Source organism: Anabrus simplex, chromosome 8, assembly GCF_040414725.1.
Source record: "Anabrus simplex isolate iqAnaSimp1 chromosome 8, ASM4041472v1, whole genome shotgun sequence".
Taxonomy (NCBI): domain Eukaryota; kingdom Metazoa; phylum Arthropoda; class Insecta; order Orthoptera; family Tettigoniidae; genus Anabrus; species Anabrus simplex.
In genome coordinates, this window is record NC_090272.1 from 210,601,818 (window position 1) to 210,617,820 (window position 16,003).

General features: G+C 40.1%; 1 protein-coding gene across 3 annotated transcripts in view; it reads left to right on the plus strand.

Moving 5' to 3' along the window:
* The window catches only part of LOC136878704 (cyclic GMP-AMP synthase-like receptor), a 134,392-nt gene that overhangs the window by 33,892 nt on the left and 84,497 nt on the right, over window positions 1-16,003 (plus strand). For all 3 annotated transcript variants that reach the window (XM_068228906.1, XM_068228907.1, XM_067152133.2), the window contains exon 2: window positions 891-1,061. In XM_068228906.1, coding sequence (XP_068085007.1) covers window positions 939-1,061 — 123 coding nt within the window. In that variant the 5' untranslated portion in view covers window positions 891-938. The remainder of the gene's footprint in view (window positions 1-890; window positions 1,062-16,003) is intronic.

Here is a 16,003-nt window from a genome sequence, read left to right on the forward strand (position 1 = left end):
AACAACAAGCATCATTATCATAAACATAATTGAAAGTAAGAGGTGAAGAATTAAATGAACCCTCCCAGATAGTAAAAAATGAGGGGGTGAGTTTCAAAACCTGCCACGTGACATTTTCGGTCAAATTGAGTTATCCACGCCATCCGGTCAACAATATCAAACTCTACCATCTGCTGAAAAGTATGCATAAGTCAACCGTGTACTGTAATATAAGGCTTTGAATATTAGGGTGAGTTTCAAATCCTGCAACGTGAACAGAACTATTTCAATTTTTCCCTTTCGATACCTGCAACTTGTATGCACCAATCATAATGCTTTGCGTCAGGTCATGCCACTCTCACTGCCTAGCTTTTAGGGCTTTAGATCAATCATCACTTAGTTTTTCTGAGCTGTAGTTGTGAGTACTGAGTGTGTTGACAGCCAAAATGGAGAGGACCATTACCTTAATGCCTAAACTTGAATTATCACTTATATATTCGCATTGATAACTCTGAGGATAGAATAAAGCATAATGTTATTAATATTATGAAAGTTGTACTTGCTTTAAAAACACTAGAACACATGTTTTCATTGTTCCCTTCAATTTCAGTTTCAAAACTGACAGCATACAAATAAAATACACAAAATCTTTGAATATTCTGGATGAGAGATCATGAATGGCAACTAATTCACCAAATTTGAATTTTATTACACGTTTTTCTCATTTTTCTTAAAATGTTAAAAAGGTCACATGGCAGATATTGCAACTTATCCCCTCAAACAGAGTGTTGTGGAGGTGTTTAGCTATTTCACAAGGGCTAGATGAACAAATGCTAAAATGTACAACAGTCTGTAATACGTATGTATGTGTGTGAAATAAACTAATTATGCCATAATTTATTTGAATCTAGGGAATTCACCTGTGAACGGTGATTGGAGAGAGGAAGGTAGACTGCAGCATGGATGAGACCACGGAAAAGAGGAAGTACAGAGTTCTAGAGGAACACCTAAACAAACTGACCAAAACGGAAATTTCACTTGATGAACAAGAGCAGAAGCGTTATAATAATTACCTTGGAGAGGTAAGCCTAGAAATATACCAGTCATTTTCCTTGAGGGTAGCAATTACTCACTTCTTTACCCTCTTCCTGCAGAAGTCCGTTCGAAGGAGTTCAGGCATTTAAAAAAAAATGTATGACCAAAATATTTTTAAAAATCAGCATATAAAACAAAGTGACACATATTCAAATTGCAAAAATTTCACTAACACACAAAAGTTTGAGCACTTCAGAAAAATATATTCCTTTGATGTACAGTAGAAGTCTGTTATAGCGAGAATTCATAATGGAGAAAAATATATGCGCTACATCGGATCGTCATTATATCCAATTTTTGTACAAATCAGGGAAATAAATCCACACACATTAAAATCAGTGTGAAATGGCAATCAGTTTGTTCAAAACTTGCGTTTTTGTGGATGATGTTTGTACTATGGCTTACTTGTTAGTTATTTTACTAATTCCAATACTACATGAACGCGATGGCTTATGTTCAGTTTCAGTCTTCAATCTCAGTCAGCGATACAGAAGTATCACTACAGAGGCTTCTTTGCCAAACATTTCAGTTTTCTAACGCAAACAGCGTTGCCTAACCTAACTTAATCGTATCTATATTATGAAAATATATTTCAAGCGCCATTAGAGTAATGATAACCTTTTTGCAATAAATTTACATGGGAATAATATTTCTGAAACTTAATCAGATGCGAGAAAATATAAACTAACCTCTCGATGTACTCTGCCATATCTTGAGGTGTATCAAATTCTTACTTAATTACAGCATTAAAATTAAGCAATCATTTACGTCAGCTTTTATTTCTAATAAGTTAACAACTGTTTTTGCCCACGTTATTTAGACATTTATTTTGAAAGCATACCGGTATTCTTGTCTTTCATCTCAAATTTTGTTTACCGTACACCAGTCGACAGGTATTAGTAATGTACTCCGACATCGCGACATCGCCTTTGAAGAGAGAGAGAGAGAGAGAGAGAGAGAGAGTCCTTAAAGCATTGATACTTTGTCAATATATGATTTTTTCATCTAAACAGTGTTATGTGGCTGAAGATGTTAATAATATACAAAACATGTACCACTTTTTACCAATAAGTTGCCTTTTAACCAATAAAGTGCAATACGGACCATGAAATTGATTTTATGTAGCCATTGATGCTTTCACATCCCGTACTTATAAGGTGAATTTCACCTTATTTTCTTGACACAGCATAAGCCCAAAAGCCTATATCATATCTATATGATTTTATGTAATTGCCTCTGAACGCTGAGACAGCACGCTAGTGCACGTAGACAAGAAAAAAGTCAGATCATGATCACGATCGATCGCATTCAGCATAATTAGTAGAGTGCATAAACAATAAATGGAAAACATAACACACTTCATCACTCATAATAAAGGATGCATCAGTGACAGGGTTCTCACTGTAATGGAAGGATAATTCACAGTTTAACACAGGAATTTTCAAGGGTAGGAAAAAAACTGTCATTGCAATGGGTTTCTTGCTATATGCTATTCGCGCTAAAGCAGACTTCTGCTGTATTGATTATCTAGGTTGTTTAACTGAAACAGACAGATAGGCAGAACTAGTGACATTGAAAATAACTGTCAGAACAGCTAAGAAGTGGCAGTACTGCATGGTTTGGTGTTTATAGTAACAGTTCAGAATGTGGGTATGGTTAAATTCTTGTGCAAAGAATGCTCTTGACTGGGAAAACTGTCACAAAGAGTGCCTCTTTATCCACTGTAAAACACATCAGTGCAATAACTGTCCAATACATACAGTGGGATATTATCAGGATCACTACTCAGAGAGGTAGTGTGCTTTACTGTCTACTGCATTTATTAAACTACTGTATTTACAAGTTCATTGGCGTTTGAGTTTTCACTCAACAGTTCTTTTACTCAAACACAGCCCGTTGGCTCATCGAACAGCAGCTCACATCACAACTATCAAGCCGCAATGAACTCGGCATAGCTGTCTGACACACTCACAGACTAGCGACCCTTGTAACTGCATGCATTCACTCACAACTAACTCCGCTCAACATCAATGACTATCATTATATAGGCCGGCGGAAGATTTTCGTAGTTTCCATTTCTGGATTATTCTGGGTGCTTTCTCCATTGTTAATCTCTTTCCAGTTTCTCCTAAAGAAGCTTTCTTATCACGAGCCTCAATATTTCATCGGCAATATTGTTTTGCTTCTTACTGGCCCCACGCACATCATTGCCGCTGAACTGGCATTATTGCTTGTCACTAGGATTGTAGTTTCAGTTTGCCAGCCACCCTAATACACTTGCCCGTTGTTGTCACAATGCTCCCTCCTTATAGCTGTGCCAGCCATTCTAGGTGGATGACTGTCATTTTCCTTCTGAGATAACACTGAATCCTGTGAATCGTCATTAATCCTGATAACAACAAAGGGATGTTCTCACAATGACTTGAGCTTTGGTGACTTCTTATTAGCCCGTACGGGTCCATATAGCCACACTAGGTCACCCTCCTGAAATCCTCCCGAGTTCGCTGTAGGCCGTAACATGCCTTTATCCAGTCGCTAGCTACCTGCAGGTGTCATTGGGCAAACTGGCATACTCGTGGATGTTATTCAGCAGCTTCACCAGCCCGCGTGATGTCTTTCACCGGTTCTTCTTACTCCGGGGCTTTCCCAAACATCAAGTCACATGGCACACGTAGTTCTCCCTCAAAGACATTGATGGCGGGTGTCATGCCTTTCATCTCACAAGTCTACTTCCAGGTAGGCCATGAGGAAGAAGGGCATCTTCTCATCTCAGTCCCTCTGGTACACCGACATCAGCTACTGCAGATGCTCCCTGACGGTCTTCACGAACAGCTTTACCATGCCATTTGGTTATGGGTGGAGAGCTGTTGTATGGGTTTTGTATACACTGAGACACTGCAGAACTTCCTTCAACAATGGTGACAAAGTTCCTGTCCTGGTTGTTGGACAACTCCCTCGGAATATCATAGTGACAGAAGTTCTTCACCAGAGCACTGGTCACTTTTAATGCTTCCTGATTGAGGATAGCGTAAATCTCAGGCCACTTAATGAAATAGTCCATAGCTAGGAAGAGGTTGCAATTCCTGGCGTCTAACTCTGGAAATGGTCCTGCAGTGTTGACGGCCATCTTCTCGAAGGGCACTCCAACATTGTACTGCTGGAGATGACTGCATTCACCGCATTGCCAGCAAAAGATTCCTATGGAGCCTTACGTCTTTGCAGTAGCAATTGTTGCTCTAGAAGTAACGAGCAGACCTCTGGGTTCTATTTATACTCGTACCATCTCCAGTGTCTTCAAAATTGTTGTTGTCCTTGTCGATTCCATCCTCAAGGCAATGATTAGGGCTTCCTTGAAGCAATGCTCCCCTCAGATTATCAATTCAATTAATCAATTAATACTGATCTGCATTTAGGACAGTCGCCCAGGTGGCAGATAGGTATTGGCGGATATTAATTTCACAAAGCCCTTTGGTGAAGATATAGGCATCGTCGCCATAATACCTATCTGTCTCGGTGTGACGTAAAGCCACTAGCAAAAAAAATAATAAAAAATAAATATAGGCAACCTCCCACTGTATGAGTTCCAGCAATAAGCCACCTAACAGCTTGTGGGCTGGCTATTCTACGTCCATGGTGAACCTGCTTTGATTCAGTTAGATGCGGTGGGCCATTGTCAGTGGGTGATCAACTTAGCATACATTTAGTGCCCCCACTACCTCCTCATACATGAAACCTAACAGGACACTGTATAGAACTTCAGTTGCTCATCCATACAGCCCGGCAATGAGTTGTATGGCCCTTTCCTCCAGCGTTCACTCATCAGCCTATGTTTGGCTATGCTCTTCAATTGCGTTCAGAATGCTGTCCATAATGCATTCCCGTCAAAGAGTGGAGGGTTTCACTTTGGCGATTCTGGTACCGCATCACCACTGGTAGGCCTCAGTCTGGTTTCTCTATATCATTCAACTCTTGTCTCACTTCTTTGTGTATCACTCAACTCTTGTTTCAAGTCCTGAACACCAGACTCTGCAATATGAGGTATGACTTTGAACTATCTTTCCAATTCATCCATCTCTTGCTTCAAGTCTTGAACACTGGACTTAATCTGAGGTATTGTCTTAAACTGTTTTTTCTATTATTTCACTTATGTCCTGCAGAATGCCACTTCAATCAATTAATCAATCAATCAATCAATCAATCAATCAATCAATCAATCAATCAATCAATAAATAAATACTGATCTGCATTTAGGGCAGTCACCCAGGTGGCAGATTCCCTATCTGTTGCTTTCCTAGCCTTTTCTTAAATTACTGTATTTCAATGACATTGGAAATTTATTGAACATCTCCCTTGGTAAGTTATTCCAATCCCTAACTTCCTATAAATGAATATTTGCCCCAATGTGTACTCTTATATTCCAACTTTACCTTCATACTTTTAAAGACGCCACTCAAACTTATTCATCTACTAATGTCATTCCACGCCATCTCTAGTACTTTAAACAATTGCACTGCACTCCACACGGCCTCTCCCAGTGAAGAACAGTTCACTTCACAACTAACAAGCCGCACTCATCAACTTCACAAAGTTATCTGATGCACTACTCCTCACTCAACTGACTTGTCACAGACTAGTGATTCTTCCATAACTTTATGCGTTCACACAACTCACTCTACCAAGACTGGCTCTGCTCACCAGCAGTGGCGATCTTTATATATCCTGCAGAAGAATCTCATAGTTTCCATTTCCATAACTATTAAAATTCTTGTTAAAGTCCCTTGACTTCACAAATGCTTGAAATATTCATGGGGAATTAATTATTTGGCAACACCATTTTATACAACATAATTTTAATTGTATTCATTCTTCACTCATTCATATATTTTAATTGTTTAAGGCATTACCCTTAAGTAGATCACAATAGTTTTAATATTTATAACATGGGTGATGTATGAATTCTTCATTCCATATTATATTTTGGTCAATTATGAAATTTTAATGGCTGATGATGGCTCAAAAGAGCCTAAACAAGTACCAACAATTATGTAAACTAATCTAGAGAGACTACTAAATTATATAAGTATTGAATAGGTGGATATATAGATACTTCTTTTGATTATTATAGTCAATACAGAACCTGAAATCAAGTAGGAACCCACTTCAAAGGCATCGCTACCCAGAGAATGACGCCCCTGCCTGTGTGAGTCCCAGAGCACACTGACCCGGTGTGCAGCATCTGGTAAGGGTCCCAGCTCAGGGTTACAAGTGAAGATCTAACGGCATCTACGGCGGAGAAGTTGGCCTTCGGTACGGTGGAGATGGTGGAAGAAGCAGCCCTGGACTTAGGGATAAATATGAGTACAATCTAAAGAAACCAATGCCTTCAAGCGGATGAGGCTCTTTAAGAGGGCTGCACAAGAGTCCATCTAACTTAATCATAGGGGCTGCTGCAAAAGGCGCCTGTCTTCCATATGTTAGGGGCAGCCTGAAAAATCCTGGGTGGTGGTGGTGGTGATGTTGTTTTAAGAGGAAGTACAACTAGGCAACCATCCTCTATAATACACTAATCAGAGAGAAAAAATGGAAGGGGTCTGACACTTCGAAAAATGAAGGTATCAGCCAAAGGAAGACAAGGGCCACAAATGGCATGAAAATTAAAGACTCCCTAGGCCTCCATACGTAATACCATTGGGGTCTGAAATGAACAAGAGTTGACCAAGGGAGGTCGGATAGGATAGATGAAAGTGAGGAACCTGGCACAAGTAAGTGGAAGCAAAGCCAGGACTCAGCTGAGAGCCCCGTGGTCACCAACCCATGCTCCAAAGTTCAGGCTCCTATTAGTCACCTTTTACGACAGGCAGGGGATATCGTGGGTGATATTCTACCGCCCTCACCCACAGGGGAAAAAATCCTGGGAGTAGGTTCAAAATATCTTATGGCATGGCAAGCCCACAGTACTAATAGCCTCTAAAATTATTTAGAGTGAGTTGAGGCCTCTAAAACTATTAGAGCATCCTTCAAAAATTGTGCAGTTCCTGGCGTTCTCGTCCTGCAAACTGTGAAAAGTGGGCAACCAGCGACAAATATTGCAACCATAAATGTCTTGAAATGGCGAGATAGAGGAACAAATAGAATACATGGAAAAGAAGGACATTCGATTGTCAGGATTGAGTGAAACCAAGTGGAAAGGAAAAGGACAGAAGAGAATGAGGAAGAGGTTTCAGTTGTTCTGGAGTGGATGTGCAAACTGCAATAATGGAGTAGGTTTCATTGTGAGGGGAGGCCTGGTAGAGTACATAGAGAAGGTGTACTAGGTAAATGACAGAATCTTCAAGATCAGACTTGGCTTGGAGGGTGGAGTGCAAGATTCTAGTCAAGTATAAGCACCTCAGACAGGTAATGTCCAAGAGAGTCTAGAGAAGTTCTTGGAGACTGAAGAGGTGCATCAAAGATAAAGAAGTGGTGATAATGGGAGATATGAATGCACCCATAGGAATAGACAGGCAAGGTAAAGAAGAAATACCTAGCCCTTTCAATTAAGGAAATAAAAATGCAGAAGGAGAGCTACTACTAGAGTAGAACGCAGCCCGGAAGGCGGTTTCGTTGCGCAGAGAGAGACAGAAGTATGAGGTGTGGTGATGCCAATTTGCCTACTCATAACAGCATGTATGTGTAAACATTTTTTCATCCAATTATATTTTGAATTCCAAAGCAATGGCCTATATTTTTCGTGGGCTAAAATGTTTCCTAAAAGTCCAAATTAATTTTTAACATCAAACCCCACGAAAGTGTTGAGGAAAATTTTCGAGATATTAAGGAAGGTAAATGTAAGGTGAGAGAAGTGAAAGGCGAAGGGCAGAGAGCATAACAGCATGAATCTGTAAACATTTTTTCATCCAGTTATATCTTGAATTCCAAAGCGACGACCTATATTTTTTGTGGGCTTAAAAGTTTCGTGAAAGTCCAAATTATTTTTTAACATCAAACCTCGAGAAAGTGTTGAGGGAAATTTTCGAGATATTAAAGAAGTTAAATGGAAGTTGAGAGAAATGAAGGCGAAGTGCAGAGAGCATAACAGCATGAATGTGTAAACATTTTTTCTTCCAGTTATATCTTGAATTTCAAAGCGATGACCTATATTTTTCGTGGGCTTAAACGTTTCCTAAAAGTCCAAATTAATTTTTAACATCAAAACCCGCGAAAGTGTTGAGGAAAATTTTCGAGATGTTAAGGAAGGTAAATGGACAGTCCAGTTTTAATGCCTTGGGATATTCGCCGTTTTAATACATATCAAATATTGTTGTACGCAGAACATTTTTACTGAAATCATCGAGGACCGTCACTGGCTTCTTCCTCTAAGGGTTCTTGTCTGGCGACCTGAACACCACATTATTTTTATTTCCGAAGCTAGTTTTATCCTCTGTATTGTTTGCAGGCCGATACCACACGCGAGTGCTGTCTTCTTTTGAAGCGTGGCAACATGGCGTTCCTCACCTTCTCTGCCTATGAACGCCTGCTGCTGCATGCTTACAAAATACAAATACACTTTAAATACTATTTCCCTCGCCTGTCGACGGAATACTTGTCTTTTTGCTCTTCCTAGATCTATCGTACACACGCAAATAGTTCCCTAAATTCGTTGATTATAATATTTACAAATACTACTCGAAACATTCACTTGTGACCCGCACAAACAGGCACCTCTTACTGAAATGATTCTATTGGCTCAGCGGAAAGCACGTCATACTACAAAGCGCGCGAATGTTACTGCACAACCCTCTTCAAACCGCCTTCCGGGCTGCGTTCTACTCTAGATTTGTGAGAGTAATGGATTAATTGTAGGCAGAACATGGTTCAGAAAGAAGAACAGCCAAAAAAACTATATATGGATGGGGACAAAGGAGAAAAAAAACAATGACTGATCTGATTTTAGTTGAGAGAGAGAAACACAGACAATTGGAAGATGTGACAGCTGTACCAAGAGAAGATTTTGAAGGAGCCCATAAAATTGTAATAGCTAAATTAAGATTTGGTAAAACAGTGAAAATAAAAGAGACAAGAGAAAGAAAAATAGAGATATGAAAATTTAAGGAAAGGGAAGCACAAGAAAAGTTCCAAGAAGAATTGAAAAAAAAAATCTTAAAGGAGAGGTTGGCAGTGTTGAAGAAGAATGGGCCTTGTTGAAACAAGGAATGGTGAAATGTGCAGAAGATACATGTGGTAGAGTATCACAGAAACAGAAGGAAAAGGAGACAACCTGGCGAAATAACAAAGTAAGGGATGCAGTGAAAGAAAAACAAGAAAGCATGGAGGAGCTGAATAAGAAGCAGAAATAGGGAGAGCAGGCAAAAGTATCAAGAAGCAAAGAAAACACATCCGAAGATTGTACAGGAAGAGAAACAAAAGTACTGGGGAAAATTACAGAAACCTTGTGAGAGGATGTTAAAGGAAGTAAGAAAGTGTTGTATGGATTGGTTAAAAGCAAAGTAAACAGGAGAAAAGATACAAAATTTGTAAGGACCGATACAGGACATATTTTGACACAAAGAGAGGATATACTCCAGCGATGGGAGGAGTACTTTGTTAAATTTCTTAATATCAAATTCAAAGAACTGGAGAAAGAGGAGGAACATGAAGAATAAGTGGTAGAAGAAAACCAAAATGAAGATATAACAATGTTGGAAATAGGAGCTGTAAAGATGAAAAGTGTTAAAGCATCAGGTGTGGATGAGGTGGCTACAAAGATGATAAAGGCAGCAGGACCAGTAGGGTTACATTGGATTACTAGGGCTTGGATGTTTAAGACCTCAAAATAGCCCAAATAAGCAAGCAAATATGACCTCAAATGTGATGAAATGTGACTTCAAAAGTGATGAAATATGAGGCAAAAATTACAAAATATAATCCGAAAATGATTACTCCAAATATGGCCATTTTAAAATAAATTATAAATCGAAACAACAATTCCTTTGATACACATTTGCATTTATTCTTACTTTCATATTGATTTTCTGAATACACATGGTTAGCAGTTATTCACAGTCAATTGTCCTTGATTCACTTACCAAACATTTGTGAATACATACCTATAAAGTACTAAGTCTGCTAAGATTATAAGATCACATGAAAGTCAGAACATGTTTGCACCCTGCAATGACGGTTTGAAATACGTGAAAACTAGAAATTAATCTATTTTTAAAAATATTTTGGAACATTTAAGGCCAGATTTAATTTTTCATTTCATTATTCAAATGTGTTAAAGTTTAAATTGAGTTCCATGAAACAAATTAAGTAGATGTCTTTCGATACATTACAGTAGGGCGGCAGAGCCTATAGTGCAAACTCACACATATTCTTCATTCTTTTCCAGGGCGGGAATTGAAGTGTATGACAAGATTCATGTTTTGAGAACACTTGTTCACATTTGGTAAGTTGCAGATGATTTTGCACAGCTACAGCTGTTGTCAAACTGCCAAAATATCATTGAAATATGATGTTTCTATGAAAAGAACTCAAAATATGACCTTATGACAAAAAAAATAGCAAAATGCATTTGTATGACAAATAATGATTACTTAGTTGTGACCATAATCATCTGATTTGCACCAAAATCTAACCAGGCAAGAAAATAGAGACAAAGAATAAGTATGACTTTTCCTAAACATCCAAGCCCCATAGATGACTATGGAAGATAAAAGAAGTACCAGAAAATTGGAGGAAGGGACTGATAATCCCAGTATTCAAGAAAGATGATGAGAAAGAATATGGCAACTATAGGAGTATTTCACAGCAAAGATCTTTGATGGAGAAAAGATGGGAGTTGAGGAAGAATTTAATGATGGCGTTTATAGATATTGAGGAGGTATATGACTGTGTATTTGGCAACTGGTCTGGGATGCACTGATAAGAAAGAAGGAGGGCAGAGCAGAAGTACAAATGATCAAAGCCATGTAAGTGTGTGTAAGTAGTGTGAAGACTAAGATAGGAGAAACAAATTGGTTCACCATAGAAACAGGACTTCGACAAGGAAGTGTATTATCCCCTCTACTCTTCATCATACTCATGGATGATATCCACAAGAGTTTACAACAAAGAATGGGAAGCGTCTTTGTAGACAACATAGTAATGTGGGGAGGAGATGAAATGGAAGTACAAGAACAAGTTACTCTATGGAATCAGGAGATAGAGGAATATGGAATGAAAATAATTCTGGAGAAGAGTAAGACAGTAGTGATGACGAGAAGGAATAAAGAAGGAAGAGGGAATATTGAAGTAAGTGGAAGACCATTAGAAGTTGTGGAAATATTCAAATATTTGGGGTGTATACTGGCAGAAGATAGGAAAATAAATGAAGTAATTGGAATGAGAATCCAACAAGCCAATGTCTGAGAGGTATAGTGTGGAACCAGGATGTCCCAGAGAAATGCAAGAAAATTCTGTACTCACTGTATTACGCACCACATTTGACATATGCTGTGGGCATGTGGTCAACAAAGAACCATCATGAAAGCAGAATCCAAGCAGGCGAGATGACATTCCTTGGAGGAATAATTGGGAAGACGTGAAGGAATAAAATCATAAACATAGAAATCAGAGAGAGAATTGGATTCCCTAAACTGCAAGACAACATAGAGACAAGTAAACTGAAATGGTATGGACACATGATGAGGATGGAAGAGCATAGAGTTCCGAAGCAAGTATTTAGGAAGAAAATATTAGGAGGAAGACAACTGGGAAGACCTGGAAAGAGGCAGATGGACATGGTGAAGGAGAGTATGAAGAAGAGAGGAGTAAATGTAGAAGAAATATTGGAAGAAAGAATGGAGTGGTGGAGAGAGAGAAAAATGTGGAGGTCCTTGATTTGCAACTCAACCCAAAGACTGGAAATGGGGAATGAAGAAGAAGAAGACAGAACCTGAAAAAATGTATTTCATTAATTGTAATTAAGTGAAATGAGGGAAATAATATATTGTTTGATTATAGATATTCGGTAACTTATATGCAACACACAAATCAATTTCTGAACATTTCTCACAAAATGCTGTGCAGTAGAATCATTATTGCTGTGTGAAAATTTGCTGTACAATATACCTAGTAAACATAGTAGCTACAAACACAGGCAGATGTGGTATTGTTTGGGTGTCAATTATTTCTGTCATTTCTGCATGAAGCATTGCTCAAGGCACTAGCCTGGCTATCCTGGTCAGTTCCTGCAGTACAACATGCTGTCTCTGTGCCACCCTTTTTTGTAACACTGCACTGCTTCTTGCGATCTATGCCTATTCTCCTTCCACACATTTACTGGCTGAGAGATCAATCCTTCACCATCTGACTGATTGCAACACTGAAAGCAGCCACAGAGGTTTATTGTTTCTTAAAAATTGTGGACTGGCCAGGTGGATGAACACAAACCAGTGAGGTCTCACCTATGGACGTGCCCATCGGTAACAGTGCACAATAGGAGAATCGTCAGCAGCTTAGCCTTGATTCCTGTCTACCAATTATTTCTTATTTACATCGCTCCGGGGTCTGAAGTAAATCACAATCATGTACCCCTACAAGCCATATTCTCCTGCTACTACCACAGCTGCCACCTGCACCACTACCACTTCCATCTCCAGCTTCAGACAATTCGCCGTAGACACCGCCACCATAGCCTTCCACACGGCTCTCATGTCCAGCTACTCAGCTCCGAATTACGACGCACACTTTCTACCAGCAAATCCAGCTATGCATCCGGACAACCCACGAACTCAGTACCAGAGGATGACGCATCAACCGGCCCCCGAGGGAGCGCGTGCTCCGCATTGCCTGGCAGTGGACTCGGCACCTGCGCCGCAGACACCTACAGCAGCTGCAACATCTCTTCCAATGGACAGCACCATACAGCATATATCCCCATCTACTACCACCACTATCCCACCTCCTCTCAACTCGAATATTCCTCCACTTCTGGCACTAGACGACCCATCAACCGTCTCCGATTTCTCCAGCAAACCCCTTCCGGCACTCATGCATTTCTTCTCCTTAACCCTTTTCCAGAATTTCGGACACCTCAAGCCATCTTCTGCACGCTTCTTCACTACAACATGTGCCGAGAGGACATCGCTGATATCAGGAAGACTTCAAAATGAATCATGATTCAAATCAATGGAGAAATAGCAGCAAACCAACTCGCCACCACAATCGGATCAACTCCGTTCGGATCAGCTATCCCTCTTCAACCCCTCTCACCACCACCCAATCCACCACCACATTATAATCTACTAAGTTGTGTCATCCGTGGTGTGGATCCTTCAACTTTCAGAAGAGATGATTCTCGCCAAGCTCAGTGCGGAGGGAGTGCCTGCTCGGAAGGCCTTTCGCATCCGGAATGTGGAGGGTCCAACATTCCTGGTGCGGATTCTTCTGCCAACACCAGCCAACGTGGACAAACTACTTGCCAGTGGTGTATTGATACATCGCCACCATCACAAAGTGGAACCTTCTCAAGCTCCACCTCCACAGTCAATCAGATGTGAAAGATCCCTCCTCTATAACAATCACACAATGGTCCAGTGCAAACAAATCATCCAATTTGCGGTCATTGCACTCAGTATCATGTCACCACCAAGTGCCCCAACACCCCACACCCCGCCCGCTGTAACACTTGCAGGGGCAACCATCCAGTCTATTCTCGCCGCTGTCGAGGACATCCGACACCTCCCTCAAATCACCTAGAATTCATAGTCCCGATTCGCACTATTGACCCACCAACCACGCCCACCCGTTCACTTTTTCCCCACCCTACAATTGAAGATCTTGTCAGATTTGTTACAATCTCCTTGGTACATCCATACAATAGACACCTGGTTCTCACACACCTTCAGGCTGCAGCTAATCAGACCCTCAATCTCCATTTTATCAGTACCCATTCAGGCTTAAATACTCATTTTAACTTCACACCCTTAGAAACTCTCGTATAAACCCCCTCAACCTCCTCTCAGCATCCAGAAATGGACAATAGCATCATATCTTAATGACGCATTGTAATTCACAAGATTCAGAATCACTTCAGAATGACATGATATTAGAACCACCCAATTCTTGCATTGCAGACGTCCTTATTCTTAGATGTATTTATAGCACAATATTTTTGTATATCATTTCGTGCAGGATGGAAAAAAAAAAGAAAAAAGAAAAAGAAACAAAAAAGAAAAGAAAAAAGAAATTAAAAAAACCCCTTCTTATGTTATCGTGCGATACTCTTTAAAATTATCTAATAATGTAAGTATTGTTTATGTTCATAAATTCCTTTCTGTAACTTTTGGAAATGCACATTCAATAAAGCTTAGTAAAGAGGCCCAACCCCCTACCATCTTCTCTGTTTTACACATCCTCCTACCCACCTCCCTGATCCATCAAACCTCCCCAACCCGCCTGCATCTCTTGGTTAGAGAGAGGGCATTACCCTCTAGGTGGCCCGCCCCACCCCTTCAGGGTGGGGAATGAAAACATTTATAGATAGATAGATAGATAGATAGATAAATAGATAGATAGATAGATAGATAGAGTGTGTGGTAGATACTGGGAGCCTATGACATTGTGTATCTTCCACTGAGAAGGCCCTGCAACCTCGCTATTCTCTGTTGATATCATGGAAAAGTATGTTGAATTGTACTGGTTACAGAGATAATAACTAACAATTACTCTGATGGCCAGACTGAGCATATGTTTAACAGCAGCTTAACAGTGCACAACCGAGTGAGTTGGCCGTGCAAATAGGGTCGCATAGCTGTGAGCTTGCATTTGGGAGATAATGGGTTCAAATCCCACCATTGGCAGCCCTGAAAATCATTTCCCGTATTTTTTCACTTTCACAGCAGGCATATGCTGTACCTTAATTAATGCCATAGCTGTTACTTTTCCCATTCTTCCATCACCAAAAACTTTCAGTGTGTTAGTGAGACATTAAACCACTAGCAAAAGAAAAAAAAAAAAAAGTGCACAGATTAAGAGTTCCGTTTGTTTACACAGGTATTCGCGGGAATATGGGCTTTAATATTTGTTGTGGAGTGTAATGCATATGTCAGCGGCACTAAGTAAAAGTGGAGTCATGATGCCACGAATGTGTTAAATTAATAAACTACCGGGCAAGTTGGCTGTGTGGTTAGGGGGGTGCAGCTATGAGCTTGCATTCGGGAGATAGTGGGTTCGAGCCCCCCTGCTGGCATCCCTGAAGATGATTTTCTGTGGTTTCTCATTTTTACATTAGGCAAATGCTGGGACTGTACCTTCATTAAGGCCACAGCTGCTTCCTTTCCACTCCTAGGCCTTTCCTATCCCATTGTCGCCATAAGACATATCTACGTAAAGCCAATTCTAAAAAAAATTAAAAAAATAAACTCTGAGAGAATTATACTTTGTTTGTATTGCATTACTCTGAAGTAAGGCAATTTCAGAAAAACTTGTATGAAAATCCACAGCCTGTTTCCAGTTATTCAACCAGGTCAGGAATGAAATGAATGAAGCCCCCATCTAGTGGTCAGGTTAGGAGTTGTGCTGGCTGCCGAAGCCTGTCGCACTCTTCTGGGGCAATGATTAATCATTGACAGATGAAATGAAATGTTATTGGAGAGTGTTGCTTGAATGAAAGATGACAGAGAAAACTGGAGTCATCATCATCATCATCATCATCATCATCATCATCATCATCATCATCAGTTAACCGTCTCAAGTTTCCCAGGTGTGGTGTATGAGCGCTCACCACTTCAGTCGATTCAGGTACCATTCTTTTTACTGTACTTGGTTCCAATCCACTCCTCTATGTTCTAGATCCTGTTTGACTTGTTCGATCCATCACCTTTGAGATCTGCTTCTAGGTCTTTTGCCATCCAAGGTTTTCTCCAACCATTCCTTACCTACTGAGCAATAAACCATTCTCATTACA